Source organism: Peromyscus eremicus, chromosome 23 (genome assembly GCF_949786415.1).
Source record: "Peromyscus eremicus chromosome 23, PerEre_H2_v1, whole genome shotgun sequence".
NCBI classification, from domain to species: domain Eukaryota; kingdom Metazoa; phylum Chordata; class Mammalia; order Rodentia; family Cricetidae; genus Peromyscus; species Peromyscus eremicus.
This window is the reverse complement of record NC_081438.1, coordinates 25,607,084-25,634,323: the sequence shown is the minus strand read 5'-3', so window position 1 is coordinate 25,634,323 and position 27,240 is coordinate 25,607,084. Positions and strand designations below refer to the sequence as shown.

The 27,240-nt window shown below is 54.7% G+C and overlaps 1 protein-coding gene and 1 non-coding gene across 2 annotated transcripts in view; one reads left to right on the top strand and one right to left on the bottom strand.

Moving 5' to 3' along the window:
* Positions 1-22,978, bottom strand: part of LOC131898006 (ras GTPase-activating protein 4) — a 29,731-nt gene extending 6,753 nt beyond the window's left edge. The window contains exons 1-17 of the mRNA XM_059249041.1: positions 22,804-22,978; positions 17,513-17,569; positions 16,014-16,127; positions 15,536-15,597; positions 14,156-14,285; positions 12,507-12,588; positions 11,451-11,582; positions 7,145-7,236; positions 4,563-4,680; positions 4,200-4,350; positions 3,883-3,947; positions 3,497-3,609; positions 3,131-3,323; positions 2,876-3,013; positions 2,067-2,211; positions 1,409-1,578; positions 745-882 (exon numbers count right to left, since the gene is read on the bottom strand). Of these exons, the coding sequence (XP_059105024.1) occupies positions 745-882; positions 1,409-1,578; positions 2,067-2,211; positions 2,876-3,013; positions 3,131-3,323; positions 3,497-3,609; positions 3,883-3,947; positions 4,200-4,350; positions 4,563-4,680; positions 7,145-7,236; positions 11,451-11,582; positions 12,507-12,588; positions 14,156-14,285; positions 15,536-15,597; positions 16,014-16,127; positions 17,513-17,569; positions 22,804-22,868 (1,965 nt within the window). The 5' untranslated portion in view covers positions 22,869-22,978. The remainder of the gene's footprint in view (positions 1-744; positions 883-1,408; positions 1,579-2,066; positions 2,212-2,875; positions 3,014-3,130; positions 3,324-3,496; positions 3,610-3,882; positions 3,948-4,199; positions 4,351-4,562; positions 4,681-7,144; positions 7,237-11,450; positions 11,583-12,506; positions 12,589-14,155; positions 14,286-15,535; positions 15,598-16,013; positions 16,128-17,512; positions 17,570-22,803) is intronic.
* On the top strand, positions 11,835-12,001 carry LOC131898690 (U12 minor spliceosomal RNA). The gene has a single exon (XR_009375997.1). It is a non-coding gene; the product is annotated as a U12 minor spliceosomal RNA (small nuclear RNA).
* Positions 22,979-27,240: the final 4,262 nt, after the last annotated feature.

Sequence of the window (27,240 nt, the reverse complement as noted above, 5' to 3'; positions counted from 1 at the left end):
TATTGCTTGAATCTTCCCCTCACCCCAGAACACCACTTGACATTTTGTTTTGTGTTTTTCGAGACAGGGTTTCTCTGTGTAGTTTTGGTGCCTGTCCTGGATCTCACTCTGTAGACCAGGCTGGCCTCGAACTCACAGAGATCCGCCTGGCTCTGCCTTCCGAGTGCTGGAACTCAAGGCGTGTGCCACCACTGCCCGGCATCACTTGACATTTTTAATATTTACTCTTGGGAACTAAGGCATTGAGTTCTGGGCTTGCCTGACCTACAGTGAGCCTAAAAAATTAATAGCCGGGCAGTGGTGGCACATGCCTTTAATCCCAGCACTCGGGAGGCAGAGGCAGGCGGATCTTTGTGAGTTCAAGGCCAGCCTGGACTACCAAGTGAGTTCCAGGAAAGGGGCAAAGCTACACAGAGAAACCCTGTCTCGAAAAACCAAAAAAAAAAAAAAAAAAAAAAAAAAAAAAAAAAAAAAAAAGGAAAATAAATAAATAATCCAGACCAGAAAAGGAAAAGGCAATCTCTGAGTCACAGGGACCCGACTATCTGTTCATCTAGTCATACACATACTTACATGTAGAGGCCCATAGGCAAACATGGACTATGCATCTGGGCATGAGACCCCAGGACAATATACACACACAGCCTGGTGTACCTAATGTGGCCGATAGGGGGACTCAGTCCACATTCCACACCCAGGGCACTGCTGCAGCCCCCTCCCCAGAGCGCCCTCCCCAGGCCACACCTTGCACTGCAGGTAGACAGTCTGGGCACGGCCAACATCATCTGCATAGATGACCTGCATGACGTGGGAGCTCCCGAAGCTCTTTTCCTCCACCTTCTCCGCAGCCCGGATGCTGGCGAGCTTGATGAAGGTGCTTTTCTGGGGCAGCCAAAAAAAGGAGGCTGAGGCGGGGCGGGGGGGGGGGGGCAGCAAAGCAAGGCCTTCGCATCCCCTTCGGCAAGAGGCATCAGGCTTATGGTAAGGGATCTGAATAACTCATGGCTCCCGGAAGTTCCCAGGGGCCTGCTCTGTGAAGCGATCCCAGATAGAGACAAGCACAGGTTTGATTGTGACCAAACCCCAAACGCCTGATGTCCGGGAATGGAAGAGGTGCTGAGCATCAAGCTTACGTCCAGACACCCCTTCTCCGGGTGACTTTAGGGTTTGCATCCAGGAAGGCTGCAGAAAGGGCGGTATGCTAAAATACCATACTCATAAGCACTCTGTCCAATAAGCTATAGTTCTGTTTGTTTTGTTTTGAGACAGGGTCTCATGTAGCTCAGGCTGGCTTTGAACTATCTATGAAGTTGGGGCTGATCTCGAACTCCTGATCTCCCTGCTCCCACCTCCCAATTGCTGGGATTACGACGTTGCACCATCCTAGACAGCCTCCCTCCTCACCCACCTTGGAGCTGGATGTCTTGGCGATGCTGAGGACTTCAGCGGTGAGGGAGAAGTAGAGTTTCTTGAAAGAGGAGGACGCAAGAGGGCCTTTGCCTTTGGTCCTGTGGATGAACAGCGGTCCCTCCTTCACAGGCGGTGCCTGCGAGTTCAAGGCCCGCTGCAGGTCCAGCTCTGAGAGTAGGCAAGAAAACAGTGGAAGGGGTGGGGGAGATTAGGGGAGGAGCTAAGACCGACCCCAGAAGAGTCAAGCTGGGGGAGGAGCAAAGGCAATCTGGATGCTGTGTGTAGCGGTGGGCGGGGCCGTGGGCAAAAAGGGCTGGGGATGAAACACCGTCCAGGGAGTGTTTGCGTAGCATGGACAAGGCCCTGGGTTCTATCCCCAGCACCACATTAAAAACGGGCTGGGTGGCACATGCCTGTGATCTCAGCCCTTGGGAGGTGGAGGGAAGAGGTTCATAAGGGTTTTAAGGTTTTCCTTGGCAGTGGGTTTGCAGCCAGCCTTGGCTTCCACGGGACCCGGTCTAAAACAAACCAACGAAAAACGTGGGGTGGGAAGAGAGAGGGAACTGGCTTAGTGTCGGTGGGCAGGCTGGTTGGCGGGGCCAAGTGGTCAACTTGCACACAGGCCTTGGGCGTGACACCGCGGGGGACGTCCTTACCCTCCCTCTCCTCTATATCCACGAGCTTAGTAATGAAGTCCTTCAGGTGCACCACGCCCTGGCGCACCGTGGGCTGTAGCGGCTCCATCCACGCCTCTTTGGCCCTGGAGACCGGCGCGTCCATATTGCCTACATTCTGGACCACCTAGGGGTGTGACAGCAAGGACGACAGAGCTTTGGGGAGACAAGGGTTCTTCCATGGCTGCCGACCTCAGCCTAGCCGCAGAGATTGGAAGCTGAGGAGGCGGAGGCCTTACCTCGGTCCTGTGGGGGAATCAGGGAGGCATGGACTGCGGCATTTTGAGACTTTGGGCACCTGGTAACTCGGAACCAACCTTTCTGCTTTTCGTCTGCAGGTCTGCTTAATTTTATTATCATGGGGTGTGTGTTGGGGCGTGCCTGGGTATGTGTGGATGTCAGCTGATGACTTGCTCCAAGCATGGAACTCAGGTCATCAGGCTTGGCAGCAAGCATCCTCACCTACCGAGCCACCTTGGGGACCCTGCAAGTCTCATCCTACTATCAGACGGCTGCATCGCTGGCAGATACATGGAGGCCTGGGGATAAAGCCTGCGTTGGAAGATTCCAGTTCACTAGACAGGCTCTGGGATCTGTCTCCTCGTGTCTATGGATGGGGCTCTCAAGAGGTGGTCACAGGAACGCTTTGTAAACTGTGAAGTGCAGTGCCCTAGAGTATCAGTGGCCCGGCTGCAAGGCCTTCCTAGTGCCAATGGGTGCAACACTGCGGAGCAGGCCAGCGTCCTTGTGCAGCCTAACTGGCCTCCCCACCCCAGCCTGCAGGTCCACACCTTGGCCAGCAGAAGCAGCGTGCGGCTGGTGCGGGCGTCTGCATGCCGCTCTCGCAGGTGGAAGAGCTTGGGCGACATGATGGCAGGAGAGAAGAAGCGCAGGCACAGGAAGCTAGTGACAGCGATGAAGGGTACGTTCTGGAAGGGTGCAGAGAGTAGAGACTGGTCTAGCAGCCCGTCTGTCTTCCAGGGCCTCCATCCCGCAGGATGCCCTTTCTCTCTCGCTGCCTTCGGCTCTGCCGACAGGGGGCGCACCTGGTGCTGGGCGCTAGGGAAGCGCTCCCGCACGCGCCGGAACAATTGCCGGAAGGTGGCGCGGACCACAGCTGGGCACGCGCGAACCGAGCGGCAGATGGCGCTCAGCAGCGCCACCAAGTGGGCACGCAGCGTCTGGGCGCTCTGCTCCAACACCTCCGCCTCCGTCTGTGGGCGGTGCAGCCCAGAGCACCTGTATGGGCAGGAGTTAACCAACGGAGGGGTCATGGTCGGCACTTGTGAAAATGCAGCGGCAGGGGGTCCCCTCGGACATCAGACAGAGAGAGAAAGGACAGGTGAACCCAGGCAGAAGGAACCAGAAGCACTTGCACGCAGGGCCTGATTCTGCGATTACCCCGGCCTCACCCTACATCCTTAACTTCCACTTTGCTTGGGTCCAGCTCCACGTACTTCTTCTCCTCGAACACTTTATCAATGATGGGGCCCAGGATGTCATGCAGATAGCGCATCCCTGCCACCTGGGGGCCACCAGAAACCACACTAGTTAACCATCCCATCTACCATCTGACTGGAGTATTGACTCAGCTTTGGGCCAGATGCACAATTAGAGAGTACTTCTCCACTGAATGTGTGTCTATAGGCATCGCATGCATGAATAAATGTATGTATAGATGACTTAATACATGGATGATGGAAATGTCTGGCCTTCAAGGGCCCTAGACACAGACAGAACTACCTTCTGTGGATCTGAGGGTCTTCATTCTCTAAGATGGCCATGCAACCAACCTCACCTTCAGGAAAGACTCCATGGATTTTGAGGCCAGAGAATTGCTCCGGAAGAGGGTGTTGGCCTCACCTGCAAGAATAAGTTCTAGTGGGCGGGGAGCTGGGATTGAGGCCGTGGAGGCAGGAGGAAAAGGGACCTCTGGGATGGAGGCTCAAAGTGGCCCCTCAGTAAATGCCCTTCTCAACATTTCCCACCTGCCCCCTCCTGGACTACTTGTTCTTTTTAGGGAGGGGGCAGCCTCACTTCCATTTTAGAGGGGCCCGTCAATGTGCTAAAGAGGGCCACTCCACCCTGCCTGGGGCAAGTCCTCTCAGGCCTCACTGGTTCGGCCCAGCTCCAGCTGAAAGAGCAGGTCCAGAAAGTCCTTGGCCAGCCCCTGCCCCAGGAAGAGCTTGAGCAGGGTGGTGGCCACTTCCTGTCGACACTCAGCATTGGTTGTCTCCTCGATGACAGGAATCAGCTGCCCTGGACCCTGCAGAAAGCGGCAGAAAGGCGGGGCTCAAACCCACCAGGGAACATGAACCTTCCCAGGGAAGGTCGTTTGGGGTTAAGCAGGGTTCTCTGGACATTAGTTAGCGCCTTTCCAGCCCCAGGAGTCAGTCTGTTGCTCTGCAGAATGGGTTCAGGACAGGCGAACTGCTCCACTAACCATGGGAGCTCCCAGTTCCCTCAGGGCCTCCTCACCTGGGTGCCCAGCTTCACCTCCTGGCACAGCAGTTGTACGAGAGGCTGGTAGCAGATGGATGGCAACACTGTCTCATCCCGCAGCTGCACCTCCAACTGTAAGGAGCCCAGGTTGCCCCTGGAATGGGCAGTCTGTGATCGCTCCACCAGGGACCCAGTTTCCCTGGGCCACACCCACTCTCGAAGGCTCAGGCTTTTTCCCTTTGAGCCATGCATTCTCTTTGTTTACGTCTATCAGCTGCCCTGCAAACCCCTTCCCCTAGCTTTGCCTTTCTGTGTTCCTGTCTGGAAGACCCTTCTTGCCTTATTACCCTGATTACTTCAAAGCCTACTTCTTTCACGCCTCCTGACTCCAGTGGACCACAGGAGTCCACTTGGGTATACAAAGCTCTCACATTCCAAATCTATCAATTCCTGAAAACTACCACATCACCCACACACTTTACCCAGGAAGCAAGTGGTTAACCTACCAGAGAAATTCAGACTCAGGTAAGTTAGGCAACACACTGTAGTAAATCTAACCACCAAAATTTCATACTGTGACTCTTCTTGGAAAGGGCACTGACTAAGGCTTAATGATCTTTATGGCTCCCACTACCCTCCCCATACAGTACACAGGAAGCCACACTGCCCAGCACACACCCCACGTGCTGAAGCCATCAAGATTGCCCTAGACTGCTTCTAGGCAAATGCCTTGGGCTGGACACACCCCTGGCCATCTGCCCAGGCCCTGAGAAAGGTACAAATGAGGGATATGGGACTTTCTTCAGGGATCTAAAGCTGAACCAACCAAGAGGTATGAGGGAGACAAAAACAAGCCAAAGACTTTTCTAGATGGGGCCACCAGGTTGAGCAGGATAAGCACATAAGATACCAAGTTAAATTAGTGAATTCTTTAGTATCAGTATGGCTTAAAAGAAGACACTGCCTGGTCTTCTTTCTTCTTGAGATTCAGGCTAGCCTAGAACTCAACATCCTCCTGCCTCAGCTTCCTAAATGCTTGGATTACAAGTGTGAACCACTTCACCTGGCTTGCATTTTTTTTTTTTTTTTTTTTTTTTTTTAGTTTTTTGAGACAAGGTTTCTCTGTGTAGCCCTGGCTGTCCTGGCACTCACTTTAGAGACCAGAATGGCCTTAAACTCACAGAGATCTACTTGCCTTTGCCTCCTGAGTGCTGGAATTAAAGGTGTGCACCTCCACGCTCAATAGTGGCTTGCATTCTTTTTTGTTTTGTTTTGTTTTGTTTTTCAAGACAGGGTTTCTCTGTGTAGCTTTGCGCCTTTCCTGGAACTCGCTTTGGAGACCAGGCTGGCCTCGAACTCACAGAGATCCACCTGGCTCTGCCTCCTGAGTGCTGGGATTAAAGGCGTGCGCCACCACCGCCCTTGCATTCTTATATTAAAAAAATATCCACCAAGGCTCAGATGGAGCTCAGTAGTAGAGTACTTTTTTGCCTAGCATAATAAATCCTTGAGTTTGCTCCCCAGTGTGGCACTGGTGAAGGCCAGCCTGGGCTACATGAGACCCTATCTCAAAAAGAATTATTTGCCGGGCGGTGGTGGCGCACGCCTTTAATCCCAGCACTCGGGAGGCAGAGGCAGGTGGATCTTTGTGAGTTCGAGGCCAGCCTGGTCTACAGAGCGAGATCCAGGAAAAGGCGCAAAGCTACACAGAGAAACCCTGTCTCAAAAAAAAAAAAAAAAAAAAAAAAAAAAAAAAAAAAAAGAATTATTTATCTGAAATTTAGTTTTAAGATAGGGTCCTTGCTCTAACAACCGTACTGGTTTCCACTTCTAAAACTGGGGTTACAAGTGTGTGTCATTCTGCCTGTCTCCGGGCGCCCCATTTGTGTGCACACTTGCACATGCCACAGTGCATGTGCGGAGGTCAGAGGATCACTTGAGAGAGTCCAGGTTACCTGCTGCTGAGCCATCTTGACAGCAGAAGGTGTCCTGGTTGTGTACTGAATTTTTATCTTTGTGGTACTGGAAATCAAACCCATGGCCTTGGGCCTATAGGGCGGGCACTCTACAACTGGTATATCCCCGACTATGCCTTGCCTTTCATATGGCAACTCTATTTTTGGAGACTCTTGGGGAAGGAGGGTTCAGAGTCATGGCTCTGAGACACTCTAGGGACTAGAGATCTGCAAGAAAGCCCTTTAAAGGTCTGAGGACTTATTCTAGAAAGTGCCAGGACATACAAAACAGGAGATCCATGCACAACTTTTAACCCAGGAGACAAAAGTGCATAAAAGCAGAGCAGGAAGCTGGCTCAGTTGTTAAGAGCACCAACTGTTCTACCAGAGGACCCGGGTTCAATTCCCAGCACCCACACGGCAGCTCACAACTGTCTGTAACTCTAAGATCTGACACCCTCACACAGACATACATGCATACACCAATGCACATAAAATAAAGATAAATAAATTGTTTTTAAAAAAAAAAGCAGAGCAGGAAGGTCCCACCTGAATGAGAAAGGTGCTGGTATCATGGGCAAAGGACACTTGAGCTATGTACTCTTGGACCCCAATCAACCAGCCTGTCTCAGCACATGCCCCAGGGCCCAGAGTAGCACTCACTCGCCTCGTCGGCTTTTGGACTGGTCAGGCTGCAGCCGGAACCAGCCCTCTTCCTGCTGGGCTGAACACAGTCTCTGGACATTGACCACCACCTAGAGAAAGGTAGATCAGGGCTAGGACACTCAGATCACCTCCTGGCCAAGTACTAACCGTTTTTTCTTTTCTTTTTCTGAAGCTGGAGATAGAACCCAGGGCCTCATAGATGTTAGGCAGGGGCTCTACCCCTGAACCACACCCCCAGCCCCTCACTGGGGGATTCTAGGCAGGGGCTCTACCACTGAGACATACCCCAGCCCCTCACTGGGGGATTCTAGGCAGGGGCTCTACCACTGAGCCACACCCCGGCCCCTCACTGGGGGATCCTAGGCAGGTGCTCTAACCACTGAGCCATGCCATCAGTCAAAATAACTGTTGTGATGGCTATTCTTGGTTGTCAACTTGACTACATCTGGAATTAACTAAAACCCAAAAACAGAGGGTACATCTGTGAGGGATTTCTGCTTAATTTGAATTTGGAAAATCTATTTTTGTTTTTCATTTTTTTGGTTTTTTTTTTAATTTGTTTTTTTAAGATTTATTTATTATGTATGCCTGCAGGCCAGAAGAGGGCAGCAGATCTCATGTAGATGGTTGTGGGCCACCATGTGGGTGCTAGGAATTGAACTCAGGACCTCTGGAAGAGCAGCCAGTGCTCTTAACCTCTGAGCCATCTCTCCAGCTCTGTTTCTAGTTTTTCAAGACAGAGTTTCTCTGTACAACTCTGGCTGTCCTGGAACTCACTCTGTAGCCCAGGCTGGCCTCGAACTCAGAGATCTGCCTGCCTCTGCCTCCCGAGTGCTGGGATTAAAGAAGTGTGTCACCATACGTGGCTCATTTTTTTCTGTCCTTCTTTTCTTTTTCCTTCCTTCCTTCCTTCCTTCCTTCCTTCCTTCCTTCCTTCCTTCCTTCCTTCCTTCCTCCCTCCCTCCCTCCTTCCCTCGCTTTGTCTGTTTGTTTTTTTAGATAGGGTCTCAGGCACTCCAGGAACTCTGATCCTCCTGCCCTCACATCCCAAGTGCTGGAATTGCAGATACAGGCCACCAAGCTTGGCTTGTTATTTCATTTTTCAAGGTAGCATCCCACTATGTAGCCCAAGGTGGCTTCAAATTTGCAGCAATCCTCCTGCCTCAGAATCCCAACTGCTGGGAGTTCCGCTATGCCTTGATTACTTTTTATTTTGAGATAGGGTCTGGCTAAGTAGCCCAGGCTGGCCTTGAATTAACTCTGTAGCCCAGGTGGGCCTTGAAATGGAGAGCTTGCCTCAGCCTCCCAAATATCTGGGATGGCAGGCTTGCATCACTTAGGACCTGGCTTTAAGTGGTGATCTCCTAGGGTAGAGGGGTACCTTGAAAGGGTCTCAGAGCACCAGCGATCCTGGCTAAGAGGAATCCCAAGTTTACTGCCCGAGAAAGCAGGTGGCATGGCAAGAATGAACACCAGATGCTTCAGGTGCGGGGGGTGTAGCCCGGGCAGGTAGGAGTGTAGCCTGGGAAGGTGGGGGGTATAGCCTGGGCAGGTGGTGAGGATAGCCTGGGCAGGTGGAGGCTGTAGCCTGGGAAGGTGGGGGGCATATAAGCTGGGCAGGTAGGATGTGTAGCCTGGGCAGGTGGGAGTGTATCCTGGACAGGTAGGAGTGTAGCCTGGGAAGGTGGCGGGTATAGCCTGGGCAGGTAGGGGTGTAGCCTGAGCGGGTGGTGGGTTAGCCTGGCGGGTGGGATGTGTAGCCTGGGCAGGTGGGATGTGTAGCTTGGGCAGGTGGGATGTGTAGCCTGGGCAGATTGGGGGCTGTAGCCTAGACATGTGAAGGGTGTAGCCTAAACAGCTGAAGGGTGTGGCCTGGGAAGGTGGAGGGTGTAGTCTGGAAAGGTGGGGGGTATAGCCTTGGCAGGTAGTCAGTGTAGCCTGGGCAGATGAAGAGTATTGCCTGAGCAGATTGGGGCATGTAGCCCGGGCAGCTAGGGGTGTAGCCTGGGAAGGTGGGGGATATAGCCTGGGCAGGTAGGGGTGTAGCCTGGGCAGGTGGAGGGTGTAGCCTGGGCAGGTGGAGGGTGTAGCCTGGGCAGGAGGAGGGTGTAGCTTGGGCGGGTAGAGGGTGTAGTTTGGGTGGGTGGGGGTGTACCTTGGGTGGGTGGGGAGTGTAGCCTGGGCGGGTGGAGGGTGTAGCCTGGGAAGGTGGAGGGTGTAGCCTGCAGGGTGGAGGGTGTAGCCTGGTCGGGTGGTAGGCGGGTGGAGGGTGTAACCCGGGCAGGTGGAGGGTGTAGCCTAGGCCAGTTGAGGGTGTAGCCTGGGCGGGTGGAGGGTGTAGCCTGGGCGGGTGGGGGGTGTAGCCCGGGTGGGTGGGGGTAGAGCCTGGGCGTGTGGGGTGTGTAGCCTGGGTGTGGGGGGTAGCCTGGGCGGGTGTGGGGTGTAGCCCGGGAGGGTGAGGGGTGTAGCTCGGGCGGGAGGGGGTTTGTAGTCTGGGTGGTTGGGGGGTGTAGCTTGGGCCGGTGGAGGGGTGTAGCTTGGGCCGGTGGAGGGGTGTAGCTTGGGCGGGTGGGTGTTTAGCCAGGGTGGGTGGAGGTTGTAGCCTGGGCGGGTGGGTGTTTAGCCAGAGCGGGAGGAGGTTGTAGCCTGGGCGGGTGGATGGTGTAGCCTGGGTGGGTGGGTGTGTAGCTCGTGCAGGTTGGGGGTGTAGCTTGGCGGGTGGGGGGTGTAGCCTGTGCGGGTGGGGGTGTAGCCTGGGCTGGTGGGTGTGTAGCCTGGGCCGGTGGGGGGTATAGCCTGGGCGGGCGGAGGGTGTAGCCTGGGCATGTGGGGTGTGTAGCCTGGGCGTGTGGGGGGGAGTGTAGCCTGGGCGGGTGTGGGGTGTAACCTGGGCGGGTGGGGAGTGTAGCCAGGGCGGTTGGAGGGTGTAGCCTGGGCAGGTGGAGGGTGTAGCCTGGGCGGGTGGGGGGGTGTAGCCTTGGCGGGTGTGGGGGTGTAGCTTGGGCGGGTGTGGGGTGTAGCCCGGGCAGGTGGAGGGTGTAGCCTGGGCAGGTGGGGGGGTGTAGCCCGGGCGGGTGGGGGGGTGTAGCCTTGGCGGGTGTGGGGGTGTAGCCTGGGCGGGTGTGGGGTGTAGCCCGGGCAGGTGGAGGGTGTAGCCCGGGCGGGTGGGGGGGTGTAGCCCGGGCGGGTGGAGGTTGTAGCCCGGGCGGGTGGGGGGGTGTAGCCTGGGAGTTTGGGTTTTGTAGCCTGGGTGGGTGGATGGTGTAGCCTGAGCGGGTGGAGGGTGGGTTCAAGGTATAGCCCGGGCAGGTGGATGGTGTAGCCTGTGCAGGTGGGGGGTGTAGCCTGGGCGGGTGGGGGGTGTAGCCTGGGAGTTTGGGTTTTGTAGCCTGGGCAGGTGGATGGTGTAGCCTGTGCAGGTGGGGGGTGTTGCTTGGGCCAGTGGGGGGATGTAGCCTGGGCGTCGGAGGGTGTAGCCTGGGCACATGGAGGGTGTAGCCTGGGCGGGTGGGGGGGGTGTAGCCTGGGCGGGTGGGGGTTGTAGCCTGGGCAGGTGGGGGGTGTAGCCCGGGCAGGTGGAGGGTGGGTGGATTATGTAGCCCCGGCAGGTGGCTGGTGTAGCCTGGGCTGGTGGGGGGTGTGGCCTGGGAAGGTGGGGGGTGTAATCTTGAAAGGGGGGGTGTAGTCTTGAAAGGGGGGGTGTAGTCTTGAATGGGGGTGGTATAGCCTGGGCAGGTGATCAGTGTCGCCTGGGTGGGTGAGGGGCAAAAAGCCTGGGGGGGGCATATAGCCTGGGTGGGTGTGGGGGGTATAGCCTTTCAGGTGGTCAGTGTAGCCTCGCAGGGAAGGGGTGTAGCCTGGGCAGATGGAGAGTGTGGCATGAGCAGATTGGGGTGTGTATCCCCGGCAGCTAGGGTTGTAGCCTGGGAAGGTGGGGGCATAACCCGGGCAGGTAGGGGTGTAGCCTGGGCAGGTAGGGGTGTAGCCTGGGCAGGTGGAGGGTGTAGCCTGGGCGGGTGGAGGGTGTAGCCTGGGCGGGTGGAGGGTGTAGCCTGGGCGGGTGGAGGGTGTAGCCTGGGCGGGTGGAGGGTGTAGCCTGGGCGGGTGGAGGGGGTAGCCTGGGCGGGTGGAGGGTGTAGCCTGGGCGGGTGGAGGGTGTAACCTGGGCATGTGGAGGGTGTAGCCTGGGCGGGTGGAGGGTGTAACCTGGGCATGTGCAGGGTGTAGCTTATGTGGGTGGGGGGTGTAGCCTAGACAGGTGAAGGGTGTGGCCTGGGAAGGTGGGGGTGGGGCTGGTGCTTACTTTGCCTAGAAAGTCATTCCGGCTAACAAGATCCCAGTCCCAGGCCTCCACGGACAGTGCTTCTGCAGTTCCCTTCTCCAGCTCAAATTCAAATGTCTCGTTCCAGCGTGGATAGCAGGATTTCTTCACCACCTGCTCCGAAAGGGATAGTGGACTCAGTTCACAGGGTTACCCAGGGCCAGAGCAGGGTAGCACTGCCCCACACACCTCCCCTAGCTCTGTACTGGTAAACGCTTCCAGGCCTAACCGGGAGTGGTGGAGCAAGCCTATCACTCTAGCTTGAAGGCAAGAAGGCTGAAAGTTCAAGGCTTGCCTGGGCTACAAAGGGAGTTCAAAGCCAGCCTGGGCAACTCAGTGAGACGCTTGCTTCAAAAATAAAAATGAATACCTTAAACTTCTGAGTAAGGAAAACAGCTACTCAGGGTGATACTTGAGTCCTTACTGTGCGATTAATTTTTGAGTGGGTAAAGTTTGCACTTAAGGTGACCCCCCTACAAATAAATATAAAAAAAAGGGCTAAGGGTATGGCTCAGTGGTAGAGCACCTGCCTGGAATCCCCCAGTGAGGGGCTGGGGTGTGGCTCAGTGGTAGAGCATCTGCCTAGGATGTGAGTCTAGGATTCAATCCTCTGTATTGAAGAACTACTTCATAAGCCATCACACGTTCCACCAAGGGGGAAACTGAGGCCCAGAGTGGACATGGGACTTGTCTAAGGCCCAGACTGCAAGAAGAGCCCAGCTCTGGACAGGCCGCCCCAGGCTGCCACCTTCACGATGATGTTCACAGAGATAAGAAAATTAAGAGCGGGCCGGGCGGTGGTGGTGCATGCCTTTAATCCCAGCACTCGGGAGGCAGAGGCAGGCGGATCTCTGTGAGTTCGAGGCCAGCCTGGACTACAGAGTGAGTTCCAGGAAAGGCGCAAAGCTACACAGAGAAACCCTGTCTCGAAAAACCAAACCAAAAAAAAAAAAAAAAAGAAAAGAAAATTAAGAGCTGTTCCAGAGTTTCCACGTCCCCCACTCCACCCCCATCAGTCAGTCCCCCCAGCTTCCTCACCGAGGTCTCCTGGGTCCGGCCATTGTAGTGCACTCGGACAAAAGGGTCAGATGCGCCATTCCGGTCCTTTGGGGCTAGGTCCCTAGTGTGAGATGGGGAGAGGGGATTACGGATCCGGCTGTTTCTCTGCAGAGCGAGGTAGACACTGCAGACTGGGAGGGCTTGGCTCATCCAGGGCTGCATGCTGGCTGACTGGGCAGCAACTCTCCCCTCCCCCACTGTGACCACGCATAGCCCCCTTTGCCCACTGGCCAATGAGTCTCTGAGGGAAGATTCCTGACTGACAACTGCAGGCGCGCCACTGTGCCTGACTCTGGGCAAGAGAAGAGAGGGCAAGAATGGCTGGGAACTGTCAGACATAACGCTTCTGTCTCAGCACTCCGGGAAGCTGAGGCAGGAGGATCGTGAGTTTCAGGCTAGCCCGAACTACATACTGTCAGCCTGAGATACTTAGGAAGACACTATCTCAAAAAGTAGGGGTGGGCATCACGTCCCCACTACCAGACTTGCTAAGAGAAGGCTGTGGTGGCCTGGCTGCCGTTCCTGGGGTAGCGGACAGAGAGGTGAGTCGTACAGGGAGGGGCACGTGTTTCTGTGTTACCCATCTTGATGAGCAGAGATGCGTGCTTAAGTGATGGCCCCACGGTCCTGAGGTTGGGTACCACGGGCAGCTACGTGCACATGTTTACAACACTGTGCCCAGGCAGCTTGGTGCCAGGCAAGGCTGAGGAGGGTGGATGGAGGGAGGTGGGAGTGCAGCATGGATGGGAATGGATTGGAGAGGGAAGAATGGGGGAAAGGGGGCGGGGTAGGCTGTGGTTCAGCCATTCCTCATGGCTCCAGCCCCAGGGCAGAAAATAAAGCTGGGGGCAGCCACAGATATTCAAAGTGTCAATCATGCACCACACACATCCCTCCATTTACCAGTGAGACCACTTCCTCCCAAGTGGGCTAACTGCCTCAGGGTAAGGAGCATATTTAGTTTCTTTTGTGGAACTGGCTGGCCAGAGGCTGCCCACTGGCCCCATGGGTAGACTGGAGGGACTGTGCTGTCTCACATAGACACAGACACACACACACACACACACACACATACACACACACACACACACACACACACACACACACGCACACACTGGAAAGGGAGGAGGCTGGAGACAGAACGGAAGGCACCTCTCATGGAGTGTCTGAGTCACAGCCAGGCCCAGACGGGAGTGGGGACTGAAGTTAAAAATACCCTCGGGCTGGGGGACAGCCCTGTCACAGGTGACTCAGGCCCACAGAGCCATTCAGGCCCTTGTGCCACCCCCACACCGTCTGGACATACCAACAATTTTTCCTTTCTGTTCCCATGAGAGACCATAAACACACACATGCTTACACACACATGCTTACACACACACACACACACACACACACACACACACACACACACACACGGCAAGTTTATCCTGGGGCTGGATAAGGAAGCACAGACCTAGCACTGGGACACTGGTGTCTAAGCACAGTTCAAGGGTGCACACAACCTCTGCTCCCCTACTGGACCATCAGGCCGTCTCTTGAGAGCAGGCTTTGGTGGGAGGAGGAAGAAGAGGAAGCTGGGCTTCGACAATCATGACTGCCACACCCCCTCCCCCAGCCCATCTCACCTGGCCTCAAGCACTGAGCAGCGTAACCGGCTGGCACGGGTCCCCGGCACCACCTCCAGACGCAGGTGGATCTCGCCCTGCACCTCCTCATTGGGGTCCACCTCCACCAGGTGGGTCCAGCCACTGAATCCTGCAGGGCTTCATGTCAGCCAAGGATGGGGCCCAGCCCTCCGCTCCCTTCACCCCACCTGTTACCCCACAGCTCCTCCATTACCCCCTTGAGTCCTCTAGATATTCCCGGTGACAGATGGGGAAACTGAGGCCTGGGAGGTGAGCAGCAGTTGGAAGTGAGGAGATATTGAGTTGTATGTATTGTGTGGGGCTGTGCTTTTCTGAGCATGCATGCAGGAGCTGGATGTTGGACATCTATGTTATATTTTGAGACCCAGCCTCCATTTCAGCTAGGCTGGCCGGCCAGCGAACTCTTGGGACCTGTCTATCCTTCCCTGACAACGCTGGAGTTACATGCACCCACAGCCATGCCTGGTTCTACTCGGGTCCTGGGGATTTGAACTCAGGTCCTCTTGCTTTCACAACAAGTGCTCTTCCTCACTAAGCCAAACTCCTTATTCCCCTACGTTTTCATTATAAAGCAGGGTCTCGTGTAGCCCAGGCTGGCCTCACTCACACTGTGTATCTGAGGAGGACCTCACACTCCAGATCCTCCTGCCTCCACCTCCTCAATGCCAGGAATACAGGCACGCACCACCACATTCATTCTGAGACTGGGACTTGAGTCAGTGGCCCAGGTCCTAGGCCTTCATTGTCATTATTCTGGGCTTTGATCCCATGCTCCTGACTCTCATTGGTTGTGGAACCTGTCCTCAGTTTTCCCATCTTAAACCATGAGAACAGAGGCTCCCCACAGGCTACCGGAGTGATAATCCGAAGAGCAGATGTGGGAACTACAAGGCACCCACCAGCAAGGAAATGCACCGGGAACACCTGGTCAGCTGAGGCTGCAGCGAGAGGCCACTGGCCTGGCCGCATCGGGAGGCTCCGTGAGTCAGCAGAACCTGTCACCCCTCATCCCCACCCCTAGCCTCACAGACAGGAACAGGTGTGTGCCCCGGGAAGCCATGAGACCAGTCAGAGGCTCGGCTGGCAGAGCCCAACGGACCCAGGAGCTCCTGTGCACAACCATCTGAAAAGCCCAGAGAGGCCAAGACCTGTCTGAGGTTACACAGTGAGACCTGGGCAGGGCTGAAACCTCCAAAAACGGTGTGCATTCCAGCAATAATCCAAGTGGCCCTGGACCAGCATCAGGCCAATCCCCTTGGGTTTTGGACTCAGGTGGGGGTACCCGGTAGGAAATAGGAGCCACATTGAGTGGTAGGAGTCAGGTACTAAACAGACCTTTGGGGAAGAGGGGCATCTTACCTTTGGGGTGAGAGGCTAGCGTGTCCCTCGTGAGGCAGACTTTTCCAATAACATCGTCCCGGCTAGGGTTGGAGAGAGAGTCAGAGGTGAGCTATGGAGCCAGCTTGCCTGGAGCCCAGCAAACTCAGCCCTCCCAGCTCAGCCCCCACCCTCCAGGAAGCCACCAGTTGCAAGACAACACAACAGAGCAGAACACAGGACTCTTGTGCAGGCCGTGGATACTCTCATGGTACATGATGTTTCTGCACGTGAGATCTAAAACACACCAAACTCACGCCCTCTGGGTGCCCACTCGTTCATGTCACAATGTGCATGCATGCATACGTGTGTGTGTGCAGCAAGTCCATGCACAAGCTCAGCCCTGCCTCTTCCTAGGCCCTCTGGACACCCCCACCAGTGGAGTGTAAAAAGAACGTAAAGAGGCCATCACTCGGCCATGGTGACATCCTGGTCCAGCTGCAGAGCAGGGCAAACTTACCTGAGAGCATCCTCATCCATGACATAGAAGGCTACTGCGTGGAACGTGGGGGGTAAGTGCACTTGATACTCCTCACCCCAGAAGGGGCACAGGGTCTTCCACACAGTGGCTGTCCTACAGGAGAAGACCCCTCAACTACTGGCCAAGCCACCTCCACCTTCTTTGCGTCTGGTACCCGGGAATCACATCGGTTGAGAATAGGATGTTTCCTTCCCATCTTTCAGTCTTTGCTGTTGACCTTCTGCCCACCCTGGATAGGGCATGAGCTACGATTGTACATTTGGGGAAACTGACCCCACAGTTGACAGTAGCTGGTCGCCAGCAGTAAGGCAGAGGTGGAGCGGCTCCCCACCCCCAAGACCAAAGCTGTCAATCAACTCATGGGACTCAACAGGGCACATGGTTTTGTGGGAGCTGAAGTCACCAGTGGCCCAGACGGACACTGGGGGGGGGGCTGCCCCACCCCAACTACTTCTCAGGTAGTTCCTGGGGACGCCGGGTTGTCTGCTTCTCTGTCTGTATGGGACAATCAGAACCACCATGTCCCTCTCCCTGTGTGCTGCCCACGGTTTAGAGAAAGCATGAATTTAGGCTCAGTTTGCCAGTTGGTGCTAGGGGTCAGTAATGGCTGCACCTGTCCAGGTGTGTATCACAACCCAGTAGCTCTGGCCATGAACTTTAGAGGACGGGGTCTGGGTGAGGAACAGGATAGGACAGCAAACACCAGCCCATGGGGTTGGAGTTGGCGAGATAGCGTATTGGGTAAAAGAGCCCTGCTGCCCCGTCTGACAGCCTGGGACCCACACGGTGGGAAGAGAGAACTAACTCCTGCACATTGCTCTCTGACCTCTGCCTACAAGCTGGGGCACACTTCCTTCCCTCATCCCTAAATAAATTAATGAATGTAAATAAGTTTAAAAAAGAAATCAGGGAGTCCGTGTAAGGTCATCCAGAGGAAGCGGCCCTTCTGGGTTGAAGAACGGATTTCTTAGGAATGATCTCTGTGAGAGAGTCTCTCAGAAAGACCGAGGGGGCATCAAGACAGCCCAAGGAAGCGCTGGGGTAAGCCAGACTGGACTTCTGGTCTGGGTTTGTCAGCTCCTTAGGTGTGCGGCCCTGGGCAAGTTACCCAGTCTGAGTCTTACTTTCTCCATCTGTGAACGCGGATTAATGATACACTATCCATTGTAATGCATCCCAAGGGCTGATAAGGGGTTGGTCGGGAGCCTGGCGGAGACAGTGTCGTGACTGTCTGTCATCACTGTCTCTCTGGTGGTAAAGCTTGCAAAGATGGAACCAGGCAGGGGACAGTTGCTTGCCCACAGGGCAGTAGATAAGGATAGCCTTTGAGTTACAGGTGGGTCTTTCTCAGCGTTCGGAGACAGCACCGGAGTCCCAGAGGGATTAGGGACTCCCAGCCTTCATCCATGTCCTCCAGGATGAGGAGGAGGCTGGATGAGGGAGGTCAGCCAGCCCTGGATTCAGGACGGGAGCAGTACCTGATGATGGGTTCATTGTCCACCTTCACGATGCAGTAGGGGTCGCTGCTGCCCGTGCTGCAGGATAGAAGGGCAAGGGACAGGGTTGGCTAGCAGCCAGGTGGGGACCAGGCTGGGTGAGGCCTGAGGGGAGGGGCTACGGCGGGGCCTAGGGCGGGACCCTTGCCTGGGGGCGGGGCTATGGGCACTGACGGGGTGGGGCCTAGGGCGGGAAATCTGCTGGAGGCGGGACTTACGAGCGGGGCAGAAACAAGTTCTAGAGGGGCCTGGTGGGGGCGATCAGGGAAGGTGCTGGGGACGGAGCACAGGGATGGACCCTTGCTGGAGGGCTTAGGGGACAGGCTGAGGGAAGGCCTGGAGGAGGGCCCGCGGAGACAAGCCTGAAGATGAGGAACCACTACGGGGGCGGGGCTGGGGGCGGGGCTTTCGTGCAAAGCTAGGACCTGGGCGGGGCCTATGGGGATGCCAGTGGTGGGACTTGGGAGACCATTTAAGCAGGGCCCAAAGAGGGAAGCTTTCCATGGGTGGGGCTGGTGGGAGGCTTGCTAGGGGCGGGACTTGCAGGAAACTTTCTAGGGGCGGGGCTTAGGCAGCTTTAGCACCGGAATCCTGGCCCTTCCCAGCGCTTATTTCAGGGAAGGGGACAGGGGGAGGAGGAGGGGAAAGGCCTCTCCCAGGCAGCGCCCCGCCCTCTGCCCGAGAAGACCTCCTGAGAAGATAGTGGAGACCTAGGCACTGTCTCCAGGCTGCAGCCCAGGGGCTTCAGAACACGCGGTCTTGGGAGGGGGCGATGAGGAGGGACCTTCACTGTGGGCTTCCCGGTCCATGATGGGGCCCGCCACTCACTGCTCCTTCCCCAACCCTCGGCTTAGTGCCAAGACAGTCTTAGCAACAAAGGCCAGGCATCTCCCAGCACCTCTATCCTCTGTACCAAAGGCTGTCCCTGTATGTTTCCCTCTGAGCCTTTACCCTGCTGTTCCTGCTGCACGAGACAGCCTTCTCCTGTAACAAAGCAAACAACAAAACAAAACAAAACAAAAAACCCTCTCTTGCCTCGGAGACAGAGTAGGGACCCTCTGGGATCCAGCAGGCTACGGCTTCTGCTACACGTCGATCTTCCGCACCCCAGGCTAGGCAGGAGGGCACCTACCCATCACCGGCCTCCCTACAGGGGTGAGCTAGTGTGTGTATTTTCTCTTGTTGCTCAGCAATGGACTTGGCCCAAGACAGGGGCCAAGTGTTTATTGAATGAATGAATGATCGATCCTGAGAAAGGAGGGCTGGAGAAGGCAAGCCCAGGATTTTGCACATATCTATACTGTGGCACTCATGAGGTTATGAGGGTGGTGGGCAAATAGACAGTGTGTTCAGAACATCCCTGAGGCTTGCCGTTCATAAAAGGGAAGTGCATTTACATGACAGAGGCTAGGGGAAATCCCAATTTCCACTTCCCAATTCTTTCTTTCTTTCTTTATTCAGATACTGGGGATGGAGCAAGGACCTCCTGATGTTAGGCAAGGACTCTAAGGCTGAGCCACATTTCCCGGCTGTCACTGGAAGATTCTAATCAAGGACGCTTGCTGCTTAGCCACGCCCTCTGCCCCTCATTGGGGGATTCTAGGCCAGGGCTTTACTGATGAGCCACCTCCCCAGAGACCCTCACTTGGGGATTCTAGGCCAACTCTCTATCTCTAAGCTGTATTCCCAGTCACAACTTCCCAACTGTCTAAAGGGGCCCTTAAAGGAAGGGATGTCACTGGGGCCAAAAGCTCCCCCTCGCCAAAAAAAACCCCAAACCCCAAAACAAAACAGGAACCGTCAGCCCATGCTGTTTGGCTTCTGGAAAGAGAGAGGTGTAACACCAACTCATGGGGTAGCTTATGATGTCTCTGAGACATCATAAGGCTGGTGCGTACAGGTCACAGATATTGGTGGTATTTCAGTGGTGGTCCCTCTGATCACACAAGTACTCTCTCTTCCAATGAGTCTGTCCTCTAGCATCCTAATTTGCATCACACCAGCCCAAGGCTGTAAGATTCCAGGCCTCAAGCAATCGGGCCCTAAGTGCACCCCAGGGACAGAGCCTCAAAGATTAGTGCCCAGTGAAGGTGACGTGGACCTCTTTATGTTGTGTTTTATATCTAAAAAGATTTTTTAAAAAGTGTGTGTGTGTGTGTGTGTGTGTGTGTGTGTGTGTGTGTACACATGTGAGTACAAATGTCAGTGGAATCCAGAAGAGGATGCTGGATCCCTGGTACTGGAGTTTCACGCCCCACATGGGTGCTGGGTACTGAACCCAGGTCCTTTGCAAGGGCAGTAAGCGTTCTAAACCACGGAGCCATCTCCAGCCTCTGGGCTGTCTTTCTATTGCTTTCTTTTTTGAGACTGCTTCTCACTCTGTAACCCAGCCTAGTCTCAGGCTTCTGACCCTCCTGCCTCAGCCTCCTGAGCACTTGGGTAACAGGCATGTGCCACAGGGCCCAGCTCTTTCTGGGCTATGGCCCACCAGAGGGTCCATTGCAGGTCTCTGCCCTGCTAGTACTTCCTAGCTCACGGGTTCCTTGGAGTGAGAACCTTAGTTTCTGCTACAGCCCCAGCGCTGCCTTGCTGAATGAATGAGTGAACACCAGAATGAAGGATGATGTTTATAGGCAGAACCAATGGTAGGCGAAAGTTCAGAGGCTGAACCTTTTCACATAACCAGGTGGGCTGGACAGTGGCGACCGGGAGACTGGACCAGAAGGGCGGGAGGAGACAGGGTCAAGAGTGATGGAGATCCAGTGTAAAGAGCTGGACCCCAACAGCTTGGGTCCTTGGAGAGCTCCTGGCACCTGTGTGCCCTGACAATCCTCCCCATCCTAGTGAGACCTGGGGAAGCGTCTTCTCTACCAGTCCTTCCTCAAGCCAGTGGCCGCTGGCCCAGTCTGGCGACTTGCGGGCCTCTATATTTAGGGCCTTGGCAGTTTCTAGACTGTGGAAGAGGAAGGAGAGGGCAAACCCCGAAATAGCTGTAGGCTTGTCCCCAGGGCCGCAGGGTGTAGGAGCCGGTGGGGCCCTGTTCACCACGGGACTCAGCTTGGTGCCCAGCTGACCCAGGTAGCCAGGAGTGGAGGGTAGTAGGGAGTGGACAGAGAGAGAGGCAGAATCGGAACACTCCTCACGATGGCAGCTGAAGAATAAACACAAAGGGGGTGGCATGTGTGGCCGCACACTCATATAATGTCATATACCTTGGGAGGTAGAGTCAGGATGCTGAGCTTGAGACCAGCCTGAGATACATGGTGAGGTGTGTATCCCTATGATACAGGGAGTCAGGGACAATGAGTCACGGTCACTGCCCTCACACTTGTCAGGGACTGGCAACCTCTGGAGGCTTCTACTAGGTGACCAAAATGTCCAAGGGTAAGAAGGGGGCCTCAGAACCCTTCCCAAAGGTGCCAGGGAAAGCCTCAGATAGGAAGTTTGAGAAAGGCACTGTAGGATGAATAGGAGTTTTCTGGGACGGAGAGTTTTCTAAAAAGGCATAATGTCAGAGGGTCTCTTAATATTTAAAAACAGGAGAAAGGCCCAAATGTGGGGCTTGGCATTTATGAGATGGCTCAAAAGGGCAATTTGCAGGTCAGAGCTGTGTGCGCTCAGCCAGCCACCAGGAGCAAGCAGGGGGATGATGATCAGGGTGCTAGAGGTGAGTGGGGCAGGCTGGGAAGCAGGGCTTGGAAAGAGATTCCAAAGTCAGGACCCCCCAGGATTTGATGGCCCCTCTCCTGGGGGTGGAGACCTCGTCCCAGAGTCCCAGAGCGGTAAGGCTCAGGTAGGCACAGCCCCAGAGCTTTGGAGTCAGGCATCAGAGCCAGCGGCTGGCAGGGCTGGGGAGGAGGTGACAGACGGAGGGGCTGCCCCTCCCAGCCACCACCAGCCAGAGGAAGCCAAGATGACCTGGTTTACCAGTGCCCAAGGAAGGGAGGGGGACCTGGGAGTGGGGAGGGCTGGAGGGCCTGGGGGGGTCTGGGGGGTGGAACCCTTTGTCCGAGCTCACCTAGCCCCCACCCTAGAGACCTAATTCCAAGTGGCGCCCCTCCCCCCTCCATGCACAGAAACCCACCTCGAGCCGGCCCACCCTCCTCCCTCCCCATTGCCATGGCAACCGCTGAGCTGGCCTCTTCAGACCCAGGGGGCCTTGAACTGGAACCGCTCCTGGCGCTGAGAGTGCTGGGAGAGCCCGCCCGCCCGCCGGCCCGAGGAGAGATGCCCTCCCGCCTCCGCGGCTCCTGGCTTCTCCATTCCCTGCAGCCAGGAACCCACCGGGTACCCGGAGCGAACTTTGAACCCTAGGCCTCTGCCGCGCCCCTTTCTCTCGTTTTATGATTCCCACTTCTCCCCGATACTAGGATGTCAGACACTCGGCTAACAGAAAGGGAAACCGAGGCTTTTTGCAAAACAAGGAACCGTCTCAGGCTGCACATCAGAAAGCCACGAAGCACATTCTAGGAGTCCCGCAGTTGATCTTGGGACCCTACGGAAAACAGTGTGATAAAGGGGTGCCTGCAAGCTCCCCACATCTGGCCAGGGGCTAGAGGAAGCTTTATCAAATATGGCAACGCAGGTGAGGAGCCCTAGATTCAAGACCTTGTTTTGACACCTTCAGCTAGCACGCCGTGTCTGTGGGCCTCGCTTTTCTAATCTGTAAAATGGACCGAAGAGACATGCCTTGCAGCGAGCGATTAAAGGGAGGGTGCCCGCAAACCCCAGGGAGACTCTAAACTCGGCTATAAACTGCCTCTTTGCATCACTCCTGGCCCCCTGACGGACTCCCCACTTTTTCACGCCTGCTTTCTCTGCCCAAATGAACAGCCAGCAAGTCCAGCGGACAACTCGGGGTTATTGTGGGCTCCGGAACTATCGAGAAAGAGCCCTGCCTGGTTTTTAAGGGGCATTCTGCTCCTTCCAGCCACACCCTGGGCAGCTATGAAGCCACCCCAGCGCGCCAACTTCAGTCCTTTAAAAGCCCTGGCCCCTGTGAACCTCGGTTCACTGCTTCTCCCAGATGCAGAAACTCCCTCCCCTGTCTCCCAGACGTCCATCCATTGCTCCCCGATCCATCCCAGTCAGGTACTCACAGCTAATCTCACTGTCCCCATTTTTCCCAGCCAGTCCCCCTCCGTGGCTGCACACGCCACACCCTCTCCGCGGCTCCCCTTGGGGGGGGGGGAGGCCCTAAGGACCCCCGCAAAGTGTACAAAAGGGGATCCCAGCAAAGTTGGGGCAGCCACCCACCCCTATCCGCTACTCACATGTCCTTGGCAGGCAGATTTTTCCCTTCTACGATGCGGATGGACAACGAGCTGCGCTTGGCCATCGCGCCTCGGCGACGTGGAGGCCTGGCAGGGAGGGATCCGGACGCCTGGGTCCCCTCCCGGGGGCAGCGCGAGCGGCGCGGCCGGCAGCCTGGTGCCGAGGACAGGGAGGGGGAAGAGCTGGAGCCGAGTGATCGCCTCCACTCCATTCACCCCTCCCCGTCCCTCGTGCGAGGGCGGGAAGATACTGCAGGGAAGCACCAATCAGCGGGCTGGCTGTACCTAGAGGGCGTGGCCTCTGTGGCTCGCGTCCCTCGTTGGTCGCCTGGAGCGAGGAGGGGCGGGGCCTGAGAGGAGGCGGAGACCCTGGCACCAAGAGACGCCTCCGCCTCCTGAATCCCCGGTGGGGCGCGCTAGCCAGAAGCTAGCGGAGGGACCTGAGCGTGTGTTCCGGCACATGCAGTTTGGGGGAGCATGCAAAAAGGAGGCGTATACCCACCAGATCGGGATCGCCCTGGCCACCCGAGTCTGCGTGGGATGCGCAGTGTAGCTGCAAATCCATGAATGAATGCGCGCTGGGAAGAACTTAGTTGGCAAAGGCAGTGTTTGGAACAGGCCAGGAAAGATGTGGCAAAGACCTGGGCAGCCAAGAAGTTTGGGGACATTAAGTCTGGAAAATAGAGCTGTCTGGGGGGTGTTTTTATGTTGTGCTTTTGCGTATGTTCAGGTGTGCAGGTGCACATGCGTTGATGGATTGTGGTGATGTGGCTTGCGTGCTGTGGCCCCACGTGGAGATCAGACGCCAACCCGCAGGAATCTGTTCCATCCTTCCACCTTATGGGTCTCAGGGATCAAACTGAGGTCGTCAGGCTTGATGCAGGAGCCTTTATCCACTGAGCCATCTCCCCTGCCCCACCTTGTCTCACACTGGCTTGAAACTTACCCAGTAGTCTAGACTGGCTGGCTATTGAGATCCAAGGATCCACCTGTGTGGATCCAAGATACAAGAGTGTGACACCATCCCCAATGGTCCATTAGTTCTGGGAACTAAACTTGAACAACCTCCCTAGTCCAACATCTGGATTCCAGCCCTCCACGCCACCCATACTGGTGACAGAACCTAGGTCCTTGAATATACTAGGCAAGAACTCTGCTGAGCTACCTCAGGAGTTCACACAGGCTGCCCCAGGCAGGTCCACACTTGGCCTCCCTGGGTACCACATGACTGTAGGTGTGTTCTCACCTACCATGGTCCCATGCTCAGAGCCACCTTCCTAGAATGATCCACTTCTGTGGTTCCTTCTCCAGCCCAATAGCCAGAGTTCTGGGTAATAGGATCCGCCTCCTCCTCCACCCCAAGCAACATCCCTCGCAGTCTAATGCAGACTTGAGTCCCAGCCCCGGCTCTGCCATGTCCTAGCTATCATCCTTGCAAAGAGCCGACCTGCCGTGGATGGGAAGAAGATCATGGCAAGGGGCATAAAAGCGCGGATTCTCATTCCTGTAATATTCTAGTTTTCTGTTTTTAATTTAAATATTTATCATTTGCATGTGTGCACACATGCGTGTGCCCATGCCACAGCATGCATATGGAGGTCAGAAGACAGTGGTCAGTTCTCTCCTTCCACCACGGGTTCCAGGGGTGAAACCCAGATGATCAGGCTTGAATGACAAGCGATGTCACCTTTGGAGTCATCTTGCTGGCTCTAGTGTCCTATTTCTTAAAACTGCGCACGGTCACCCATTTTTCCCATTATTATTTATTTGTGGTGTGGTGGGGGGCACTTTGTGTCACAGCATGGGAGTGGAAGTCAGAAGGCAACTCTCAAGAGTCCCTTTGCTCCTTCCGCTGTGGGTTCTGGGGATTGAACTCCAGTAATGAGGCCCTGAGGCAGGAGCTTTTACAGGATGAAATACCCTGACTTTTTAAATTACTCTACAAAAGCGGACCGTGGTCTCAGATGTCTATAATCCCAGCACTTGGTGGACTGATCAAGAGTTCAAAGTCAGCCGGGTGGTGGTGGCGCACGCCTTTAATCCCAGCACTCGGGAGGCAGAGCCAGGCGGATCTCTGTGAGTTCGAGGCCAGCCTGGGCTACCAAGTGAGTTCCAGGAGAGGCGCAAAGCTACACAGAGAAACCCTGTCTCGAAAAACCAAAAAACAAAAAAAAAAAACCAAACAAACAAAAAAAAAGAGTTCAAAGTCATTCTTGGCTGCACAGTAAGTCCAGGGCCAGCTAGGGGCTTACACCAAACCCTATTTCCAAATTTTAAAAAGTAAAAAAAAGAAAGAAAATAAAGAGAAGGGAGAAAGGAGGGAGAGAGGGGAAAGGAAGGCAAGATTTTGTTATGAAATTCTCATTTACGTGTACACTCCACTGACCTCTCCTCTTCCCTCTTCACCTCTATACTCCACAAATTACGTGCTTTTTAAAAATCTAGACTCAGGATATGAAATAAAACATGCAACATTTGTCTTTCAGAGTCCGAAGGCTTTTCTTAGCATGATGATCTTCAGTTCAAACCCATTTTCATACATGTGGCATAATTTCATTCTTTCTTACAGATGATTAAGCTTCCATTGGGGGATACAGATATACATACAGATTTTATTTTTATTATGTGCGGCACATGGGTGCAGTACTCCTGGAGGACAGAAGAGGGCATCAGATCCCTCTGGAACTGAAGTCTCTGTTGTAGGCGCTTGGAACCAACTCAGGTCCTCGGCAAGAGCGCAGCAAACACTAAATTTCTGGGCCTCATCCCCCATCTCTTCTCTCTCTTCTCTCTATGTCTCTCTCTTTCGCTCTATCCACCTACCCACCCACCTATCTACGCATTCTTATGCATTCCCCTGTTGACGGACAGCTAGGCTACTTCCATACTTTGACTATTTCAAATGGGTGTTCGAGTTTTCCTGTGGGATGCTGACCTGAGATTCCTCTTATCCTATTCATACATGAACCACACCCACTTTGTCATACTTAAAGCCAGGTGTGGTGGTACACACCTGTAATTCCAGCACTTGGAAAGGAGAATCAGGACAATTAGGGGTTCAAGGCCACGTCTGCCTATATAATGAGTTCCAGGACAGCCAGCTACATGAGACTCCAATGGACAAAGTCACCAACAGACAGGAAGGTTGCCAACTGCTTCTCACTGATTTTATAATCTTTAAGTGACGTATACAAAACAATGATTTCTTGGGGGTATTTTTGACTATTATATTTCTCTTTTAAAAATTTTGTGCCGGGCGGTGGTGGCGCACGCCTTTAATCCCAGCACTCGGGAGGCAGAGCCAGGTGGATCTCTGTGAGTTCGAGGCCATCCTGGTCTACAGAGTGAGTTCCAGGAAAGGCGCAAAGCTACACAGAGAAACCCTGTCTCAAAAAAACAAAAAAAAAAAACAAAAACAAAAATTTTGTTACATTCTAGCCAGATGTGGTGGCGCAGGGCTTTAATCCCAGCACTCGGGAGGCAGAGGTAGGTGGAGCTCTGTGATTTCAAGGCCGGCCTGGTCTATAAAGTGAGTTCCAGGATAGCCAGGGTGGTTGCAGAGAAACCCTGTCTCAGAAAAAAAAAAAATTGTTGTTACATTCGTGTGTGTATGTGTGTGTGTATGTGTGTGTGTGTGTGTGTGTGTGTGTGTGTGTGTGTGTGTGTGTGCATTTGAACATGTGTGTGCCACAGCAAGCGTATGGACCAGGACAGAGGACAGCTTGCAGCAGCTAGCTTTCCTTCCATGACACAGATCCAGGCTTGGCAGCAAGTGTATTTACATACTGAGCCATCCCACCAGCCCTCCATTTCTTTGAGACACGGTCTCATGGAACCTAAGCTAGCCTGGAACTTGCCATGTAGCTGAGGCTAGCCTTGAATTCTTTATCTTACTACCTCCACCTCCCAAGTCCTGGGAATGCAGTCCTGCTGCATGCTGGGTCATTTTTCTAGGCAATCTATTAAAGTTACCACCGTCCTCGCTTAGTGAGCTTGGGTTCTGCATCAGTACACCCCAGCTCCCTACCCTTGAGATGTGTGCATACCGCAAGGTTGGGGGAAGAAGTTATGCTGAATGGAGTCTTTTCTTTCTTTCCTTCTTCTTTCTTTCTTTCTTTCTTTCTTTCTTTCTTTCTTTCTTATTTCTTTCTTTCTTCCTCTCCTCCCTCTAGTTTTCTATCAGTGCTGAGGTTGGAACCAGGTCCTTACACACACTAGGCAAATACTCTGTCGCTAAGCCATGTCCCAAGACTTGCCTAGGGGATTCTAGGCAAGTGCTTTACTGCTGAGCTGCGGCCTCCGCCTTCACCTCCTGCAGGACTGGATCATAAAACATAGTTACTAGAGCTGGGCTAAGGAGGGTGGGGGCTGAGGAAAGGGTGAGGCAGGCCTTTAATTCCACCAGCTTAGAAGGCTAAGGCAGGAGGAGTGCAAGTT